The sequence below is a fragment of the Quercus robur genome, chromosome 8, assembly GCF_932294415.1.
Source record: "Quercus robur chromosome 8, dhQueRobu3.1, whole genome shotgun sequence".
NCBI classification, from domain to species: Eukaryota; Viridiplantae; Streptophyta; class Magnoliopsida; order Fagales; family Fagaceae; genus Quercus; species Quercus robur.
Window position 1 is genome coordinate 34,572,740 of NC_065541.1, and position 9,618 is coordinate 34,582,357.

Consider the following 9,618-nt stretch of genomic DNA (forward strand, 5'->3'; position numbering starts at 1 on the left):
TTGGTTTGCCAACATACACAAATTTAATTCCTAAAAATTTAATCCTAAATATTTAGAACCTAACAGACCAAGTTGATGACAAGGTGAGAAAGGTTTGTTGGTGGGAGGTGAGGTGAAGGAGGAGGTTTAGAGAACAATGTAGGATGAGCGGGTTGCGGATTATGGATTTATGGGTGGAGAGGTTTGTTACAAAAGGGGATATCAGTTAAAAAGAGAAAAGAACAAGAGAACACTACAGGTTAGGAGAAAAAGGGCATAAGAAAAAAAAGAGAGAGAGAAAGGAATAATGTGTTTGAATAAACAAAATTTTTAAATAAAACAGAAAAAGAACAAGAATTTGAATTCTTAGAGATTGTATTTGAAAAAGTGAAAAGCAAAAATAAAAGTTGCTTTCCCTAAACATTGGCTCCCACTAGTTATGCTCTAAGTATGTGAGTGATGGCAATATCTTCTTAGCCATTTGCGACAACAGGCTCCGCAAATGATACTGGGTCTAATTACATGTAAGTGGTAAAAGCATGAACATGGGAAAATGTTAGAGAATACTAGTAAAGTACTACATTGTAATTAAACAACCACATAACAAGATTGTTCACATTCATTTTACTCCATAAGTAGTTGTAAGGAGAGGAGGATACAACCCATAAGTAGTTGCAATAGGCACTAATAAACCATTTTCATCCTCCCCTTCTCTCCTCACACTTATGTAGCAATCCTTTCCCTCACTTTCTAAGAAAACAATTAGTTGAGTCTCTCCAAGCTGGATAAGGATAACTCAAACGTCCTGGGAAGATATGGGAAATGAAAAAGCAACAAGAAAAATATTCCTGAAAATTGAGGAAAGGATTGCTCTACATCCAACAAAATAATAGTGGAAAACCAACCAGAAACATATAATTCAAACAGCAAGTACAGCTTATATTAAGTTATATGTGAAGGTATACGCTGATTTTATGATGAGCTACTACATGTTTTAGACACTTAGTAACATACTATACATTGATAACTCAATAATACAAGGACAGAGTTAATCTGAACTATGTATGCTTCATAGTTAATCTGAGCTACTACAGAGTTAATTCTACTGGTGTTGGTACAGCATGGTGGACAGAGTCGTGCTTAGTTTAGCCTTTAAGCAAGTGCATAAGTGACTTTCCAAACGGTTTTGTTGTAGATTGGTGTCCGATCGAGACATTGTAAACTAATTGTTCCAGCGACGTTATGGTTGTTTGGTCAACCTGGAAAGGAAAAATCGCACAAGGAGTCATGATAATGTAGAAAAACAGTTATTCATTAAACAAAATGTAGAAACCCAAACATTCAAGGTTTTCCATAATCAGAGTTTAAATAAAACATGTCTATAATAAACTAGAATCCTCTAGTTTGGTTTGAACTGGAGCAACACTAACTACAATAACTAATGGGAATATTGCAGTCATGCTGACAAACACGTATGCTTCATGCGTGTATAACACACCTGTGTAGGCACTACTATCAAGTTTCAATGTATATATTTCTTCATATCCAGCTTTAAGGCTTTAAGTTTATTAGATATTATAGAACTCAAGGATCCCTGGAACTGGTATGAATCCCACCAAGTTCACCTACTGTACAAATCTTAACCATTGCCCAAAGGAGGCTTCCTAGACTACTGTCAGACCATCTGAATATTTCTGCAATTCAAGAGGATAGGAAAATGGTCTGACAGGAGTCTAGGAAGCCTCCTTTAGGTAATGATGTGAAAGTGATCTTCTCAATTTTCTGAAAATAAAACCTACTGATTCTTGACAGTGAGACTTCCTTGCAATTGTTTGACAATGTGAAGTTACCCCCCTCCAAGGGTATGTGTAGGGGCCATTGCCAATTAATTGGGGTTTAACACATACTTAAAAAAATGGAGTTTATCACATGTATCATTTCCAACATTCTATACTGCGCAAAATCGTACCTTTTGCTTTCTTTGTATCTAACATATCATTATGCACTACTTATACCTAACTTATTTTAGGCAACCATCTATCTCTTTTCACCATGTCAACTTAAATTAAATCACTCTCTCATTGGCGTATTAATTACTCTTGCTTATAACCAAATCATCTCCCCTCTTTTTCCTCAATAAGAGTCACCCCTACTTTTGCACAGATGAGTTCATTCTTTTACTTTATCTTTTCTAGTATTTGAACACATCCATTTTAATATTCTTCATTTTTAATAGCCCAGCATTTTGAACCATAGTATAGTAGGTTATATGCCATTCTTCAGTCACATAATGCTCACAAAGGACGTATTCATTTTATCCACCCCACTTTTATTTAACAAGCTACATCCTCCGTAATCTCCCCATTGATTCAAGATACCAAAATTATTCCTTTAGTATTTCTTGACCATCAAGTTTTATATCATCTCTTTATATCTGAAAATTCACATGTATCCCCTGAAATTGTCATAGATAAAGAAATTCTGTTGATCCTTCTCAGTGCTATCAAATACAAAATCCTCTTTTTTTTTACCCCTTATTTTGAGGGAGATGCTGATGCATACACCACGTGAAATCATTCTTTGCAATAATTTGGCAGATGTATCTCGATTTAAAAGTAGGTTAGAAAACATGAATACACTCCGGATGTTGGCAAACTTAATAAAACCCAAATACTTCATGAAAGAACAACTCTCTAGAGTATAATACATAAAAAAGAGCAACATTGGCTTTTTTTTCTTGCACTTGTGTGTGTGTGTGTGAAACTTGTTAAGCCTCCCTCTTCCCAAATTCCTCAACAGCACAAGAATGTTAATGAATTTTTGAAGAACTTACACATGGGAGGTTGATGGCAGTAGCATCTCTTAACCTTGTGGGAAGGCAGAATTTTAAACCATCACACGCCCTACAATAAAAATTAACCCATATTATTAATAGATAACATGAGTTTTAAACAACAAAAAAAAATTTACGTACACCAGCCATTACACCATGTACAATGTTTAGCTGACCTTGGACTTTGTGAGAGCCTTTGGTAGCAAAAGATAATATGTTTTAGCAGCTGTAGCTGTTGTTCTGAGGGTTCCTCTGGAAGATTCTCTACCATCTTTGCCAAAGTGTGGCCTAGTGCATAAAATCGGTGTGCAAAAGTACAGCAATACTTCAGCCCCTCATCTTGCATTAGAATTTTATGAACAACATATGTGGCAACCTGTATTGTCAAATATATCAACAATTCATGATTGATTTATTAAATGCATGTAGACATACAATGATAATAGGAAAAAAATACCATTTTGATTTTTACATTTTGGGCCACTGTCAATTTAGTCCCTATTATTTTCAACTGCAGTCAAATTCTGTTAGTGAGTTGATGGTAGGGACCAAATTACTGCAAGTTAACCAAATTGACAGTGACCCTAAATAGTGGGGACCAAAATTGTATTTTCGCCATGATAATATAAACCATACTATGCATGGTTGAACAAAAGTTATAAATGAAAATCAAATGAGGTTCATACATACTTTTTCTCTATGTTCAGACAGAGAATTTCCTCCACATTTTATTTTTATTATTATTTTTAATTCTGCTAAATTACTTACTAGGTATCAGTTGTCCACTTAAAATTTTTCTTTTGACCTACAGTTGGATAAGACAGCTGTGATAATTTCACAGCTTATAGTCGTTCTTTTCAAACCAGAAGACTAGCAACTAAACTGCCACCTAGCTATGTGAATGAACTGTAATTGTAAATCACACTCTACAAATATAAATCACCCATTAGGCTACCAAGATAATCATAATCGTAACTATGAAAGAAGATTAAACAGAATGCTTCAACATGATCAATGCAACTATTTTCCAACAATCAAGAATTCCCAGCCACTTACTGTTTTTGACAATACACTGCCCACCTCCATGCAGTGTATGCAATGATCGATTATTTGATTTTCAATAAGGAAAGTAATAACTTCTGCATCTCCAGCCTGCAGGTAGAATAAGGATGAAATATTAACTTTGTTAAGTTAATAAAAATCAGCCTATACAGAACAGATATAAAGCAAACTGTTTCCTGTCTAATGCGCTTGAACTATTTGTTTGAGAAAATATTGACTAGAATCAAATTTTCGAGCAATAATAATTAAGAGAGGTGGGAAGACAAAATAGTTAAGACTACTGATGAGAAGGAAAAACTACCTTCACTAAGGCACCAATAACACCTAAGCTGATAAGCCGTAAACGTTCATGAGACGATTCCTTGTTTGTATTGTTAAGAAGAGGGTATATATATAGTGGTATTCTAGCTGCAAAGGATGCAATTCAATTAGAAGAGTCACTATAGCCCTAAGAGGCACCAGTAATGGCAACATTGAATTCTGTGTATCAAGTGAATCTTCACATGAAACGATGTAAATACACTGCATGAATAAATAAATAAATACCTTATATTTTATCAAAAAGAATAAGGGTATCTTGTTGAAGGGACCTCTTTTGACTCCAAAATGGGTTGCAGAAAGTCATAGGAATACACTTTAAAGCATTGCAAGTGCAATTATTGCATATAAATATCATCATTAAGTTCAAGTTTTATGCCTAATTACTTAATTCTATACAAAACAGAAGTATGTGGAAGTAAACCACTTCAAAAATTATGGTCAATGACCAAAACCAATATTTTTGTATAGCATCCTTGCCAATAGCTAGAACCTAGTGCTAACCACCAACAACCCAAGAACTGTGGCAATAAGTCATTCATTTTAAGGATTGGGTAAAATTACCCTTGATAAACAGCATCCTTGTATTTGGGTGAGTAGCTACACACTGTAAAAGAAAAGCAACATATCAGCTATTTCTTAATTTTAATGAGAAACTTACTCACTATGAAAGTACATCCATAACTAGAAAGAAAATGAAAAGATTTAAAAGGTGTTTGATGGTGATAGTGAGTGAACAGCTACAAAAAAATGTACTCCTTAGGACATATGCTTGTAGTCATGGTTTGATCACATAAATCTCTCCCTGAAAATTCAATCATTGGGTCCACAGCCAAAAATTTAGCTAAAAATATATTGATTTCTTGAGAATGATTGACAACTGCACAGAGTAACCGCCCAATTGATTTTAAATCGAAGAAAGATGAAGCAAACGAAAGAGGAGCCAAAAGTATTTTTCTCAAAAAAAAAAAAAAATTGTGGCCCATATCTGTATCAACCATAAAACAAGTATATTAGCCAACTAAAAGAAGGAAACAAAGAAAAAAGGGAATCAAAAGTTGAAGATAGTAGAGTTATAGGCCTCATAACCTTAAGTAGAGCAAGAGCATTGCATACGCGCATTGATACACTTTCTGTAAGCTCTGGGGTTGATATTAAGCGGTATACTCCAATTATTTCCTGAAATAATGACAGATTCAATCATGAACATTAATCTTGAGACTGAGAGTTAGTTATATTTCCTTTCAAATATATAGGAAACAAAAGAAACCTTTCAAATTGATGTACATAAGAATATAATGTCTAAAGAGAAATAAAGGAACAAGTTATTGTAAGATTAATGGGAAAAGATGATCTAACAAAACCTTTTGAAATATAACTGTTAATTGGAAAAAGCATCCTGAAAAGTCCAGAAGCATGCCATACCTTTAAGAGTATGTATATTGTTTCAAAGGAATGCCATAACAATAGAGCTAAATCTTCATGAGCTCTGCAAGACTGGATAAAAAGAAGGGAAAATTTTGTTTGTTTAAAATTTATTCGACATATACAGAGAATATTAGAATAATACTTGAAAAAGAAAGTGGAAGTTAATTTAAAAAAAAGAAAAAGAAAATAACAACCAATCAAAGGTCAAAATCCTAAGCACCCTACTGCATAAACTAATGCTAAATTGGTAAGTAAATTTTGGCCCCTTGGGGGAAGGGGAGATTCAAACACAGTAAGATTCTCAACTATAGTTCCTTATGAAATCATTGAGATGATCTCAATAATCTATTAGACCAGATGCATTTTTTATAAGAATTTTACGAGATTCTGTAGACTCTGTAGTGAGTCCCAGATTTCTTAATTTATGTTATTAATTGATCCTTAGCATTTTGGTGATTTCTAATTGAATTCGAATTGGCAATGATCTACTAAATTCACTTTTCTACAAGTATTGAGAGAATTGCCATTTTTGTTTTGGTTTCTAACACAGGTCTTATAAGTACCCACACTAACTGTATCCCAATTTTGTAAGAGCATTATGCTATACCCGGGATACAGACGTATTATCTTTAGACACCTAGGAGGGCTTTGTTGGATTTAGTGGTAGTATAGAAGTTCTGCATAAAGTATAAAATGTTGCTCAGGCAGATTTTTTCTTTCTTTTGGAGTCCAGTAACTTAAGACAAGCTTTAAATGGTCCATTGCCTTCAGATGAATCTCTTCATCTGTCTACCGTTACTCTTTGCATATATAGCAACCCGTGACGTAGGTATTAGAACACTTTCCAAAGCTGATACTCCAGATCATGGAAACCAATTACCTTCTAAGACCTAGAATTATAAGCAAAACCAGCTCAACCAATGAAGGGACTGCATTTATATTGGCAAAAACCACACTCATTGCAGATTCTCCATTAAATGAGGGTAACCTAAAACGATCTTCCAATACTAGCCTACCAAAACATAAAATTTTAAAATTGGGAGCAGGGGAGAAATTATTTTTCTTTTATTAGGTTAAGTTTAATAATTCTAATATCAACTTTTCAAATAATTAAGAATTACAGAGTATTCCAAGAAAAGGATTAAGCAGAATCCTTAATTATTATCATTATTATTTTTATTGGTACATTAGACATGCATTTAATGGGTCTTGAACCCATCACCTCACCCTCCACCTAGCACTTATAAGGGAAGGAGGTACCAATTGAGCTAGAGCTCATTGGCTTAAGCAGAATCCTTTATTTTATTGTTTTCAAAAATCAAATGGAGCACAATGGAGTGATTACTGATTACCTGTCCAACCATTTATTTATATGTCTATATATTTTTTCTATTACTAAGATAGCAAATATGACAAGGAGAGACTTTTAAATACCAATTCAGTTAAACTTGCTATAAAATCATCATTGGGGAAATTAAAAGGTTAAATGGTTTGTTTGTTTGGAAACCAAGATATCATGGGAAAAGAGATGAGAATCTTAAAACTTTATAAAATAACCATAATTAAAATTTGGTTACAAAAGATTCCAACTTTTGTTTACTGTTGTTTCTCTATTCTCTCCTTGGCAACCAAACAAGAAATATGAAGGTGCTTTGTTAAGATTACTACACCCTCACAATGGTGTGTAGTAGTTTATAATCAAACCTTTTAGCAAAACTGGATGATCTTTCATTATGATTAACTTTCATATGGTCTACTCCCATGGCGCCCGGATGGTGTACTTATTGGTCCGAGACAAAGTTCTTTGTTCAATCTACGATACTATTCATTTATGGGGTTTCTTGGGTGTCTCATGGTAGGGAGTGGAAGTAGAATAATTTGATTAAAGATTGCAACACTGCTACCTTATATATATATATATATATATATATATATAATAAATAAACAAATCATATGGTTTTTTTATTTTATACTATCAAGACACATTTATATGTGACATGCAAATTAATAATTAAATGCAAAATATCTTATTTTGCAGGATTGTAGATATAAAATATCATCTATATGATGCTATAGTATAGATTCTTCAATGAGACGTGAAGGAAAAAAGAGAGGAAATATGCTAATTATTCTTACTCTCGACTTGTTTGGATGAGGAGAATCGAGAAATCTTAGGAAAACAAACAAACGGCAATGACTAAACATAAATCAGCGTGAGTTATAGTTCCTTTCCCATGATTTTTTTTTTCTTTTTTTCTTGGCTACCAAACATTGCAATGAGAATCAAGAACAAAGAAAAAGAAAAAGAAAAAGAAAGAAAAGAAATACCTTGTATAGGAGGTGAAGAGCTTCCTCTCGGGTATGATCATTGCGAAGAGCAACAATCAACTGTTCCAAGTAGTACTGTCTTGAGGGGTGAACTCCACCATGAGTGTCGTTGGTTCCTGATGTGCTTGGACTCGCTCTTACGTTCATTGATGATGTCGGCTCTGACCCAAACAGGGATTCTGGAAGTTTTGCGGCCATTGTTGATAATCTCTACAGAAGTGGAACGAATCACTGTCTTTGTGCGTATCTCAAATCTCAAATCTCAATGTGTGTGTCTGTCTGTGTGCCTTATTTTCCGTGCTTATGCTACGTAGTGGAAAAAGAAAAAGTTTGGACTTTTGGTTTTGGTTTTGGTCTAGTACTACGGACTGAAAAAGGAGGTGTGTGTTGTGTGTTCTTTTTGCCCTTGTAGCGACAGAGATCTTTGAAGTCTTTATTTATAGCGTCAAAACATATTATTTTTTTATTGGGTTCGGACCGTCCAGGGTTAACGGGTCTCCTTAATAATTTTTTTTTTTTTTTAGATAATTAAAAAATTTGTTAATGGATAATTTTTATAATTTTTTAATATCAATGTCAAGAGAAATATAAAAAAATAAAAAAAAAATGAAAAAAAAAGTGTTTTTTGTTGAAGTTTTTGAAAATACTTTCTTATTTAAATTTTTTTTTTATTATAAAGTTTTAACTTATAAGGTCCACTTTTGATGATTGTGTTTTTTATCATCTGATTAAGATATTAAAAATTGATTAGTGTCTTAGTTTGATGATAAAAAAGAAAATTATTAGAAGCGGACAACATAAATTGAAATTATAAAAAAAAACACTAATCGGTTTTTGGTATAAGCAGAGATTAAACTTCAGATATTTTATTCAATCATCAAATATTTTTTTTTGAGAAGGTAATCATCAGATAGTTGAGCTAACTAAAACGCACAAATACTTCCTAAATTAATACTTCCTAAAAGAGCATTTCAGGCCTATTATTTTTATTTTTATTAAATATGGTCTTTCCAATTCCATCTACTCCATTAAGTTAATTGCCGCATAATATTTTCATAACAAATACTAAGATGTAGGTTGTTATGAGTGGGAAAAAAAAAATTGTGAATCAAATTAAAATCAATAGCAGCTTAACACCTATAATTTATTGTGCAAATTAAATGTTGTGGACATATCACTTATGTTTTTTTGCCCACTCCATTTTTATTGTACGGGATATGAGGTTTAAAATAATTGAATTTTGAAGATGAGGTAGGTTGGGTTTTGAAAAATAGATTAACGTTGAATGTGGAGATATTCTTCACTGTGGCATGATGACTTTTTTTTTTGGGAGTGGGGGGGGGGGGGGGGGATTAATTTGTGGTTTGAGGAGTCAAAAGCACGAAAGACCAAGTTTTTATGAAATACCAAAAATTGTTACATATTTAGGGTGCGTTGGTATAAGCGGTTGGAAAATTGTGTTTTTTGTAAAAAAAGTTATGAGTTGTTATTGCAAAACAGATTTTTAGATTTTAAAAAGTTCTTTTTATCTCCTAAAACTCCTAACCAAACAGATCATTAGTCTCTTCATATACGCCTTATATGTGTTCAAAAGTTCTTCATTTTAAAATTAAAATAAAATTCTTAATTTTAAAATGTAAGTATCTATTTATTCTATACTACCTACAACA

The 9,618-nt window shown here is 33.0% G+C and overlaps 1 protein-coding gene across 1 annotated transcript; it reads right to left on the reverse strand.

Annotated features, from left to right (window-relative positions):
- Positions 1-894: 894 nt before the first annotated feature.
- LOC126693965 (cell differentiation protein rcd1-like) lies at positions 895-8,340 on the reverse strand. Its single transcript, XM_050390009.1, has 9 exons — positions 7,949-8,340; positions 5,618-5,689; positions 5,282-5,371; positions 4,757-4,799; positions 4,176-4,282; positions 3,869-3,964; positions 2,989-3,188; positions 2,813-2,882; positions 895-1,238 (listed from the first exon to the last, which is right to left on the reverse strand). The coding sequence occupies exons 1-9, from the start codon at positions 8,144-8,146 to the stop codon at positions 1,125-1,127; spliced, it is 990 nt and encodes a 329-aa protein (XP_050245966.1). The 5' UTR covers positions 8,147-8,340; the 3' UTR covers positions 895-1,124.
- Positions 8,341-9,618: the final 1,278 nt, after the last annotated feature.

Excerpts from the sequence above, each read along its gene's own strand:
- LOC126693965 (XM_050390009.1), bottom strand. The coding sequence starts at position 8,146 with ATGGCCGCAAAACTTCCAGAATCCCTGTTTGGGTCAGAGCCGACATCA. Across the intron at positions 5,690-7,948 it reads CTCTTCACCTCCTATACAAG|TCTTGCAGAGCTCATGAAGA; the intron begins GTATTTCTTTTC and ends CTTTTTATCCAG. Across the intron at positions 3,189-3,868 it reads GCAGTGTATTGTCAAAAACA|GTTGCCACATATGTTGTTCA; the intron begins GTAAGTGGCTGG and ends TTGACAATACAG.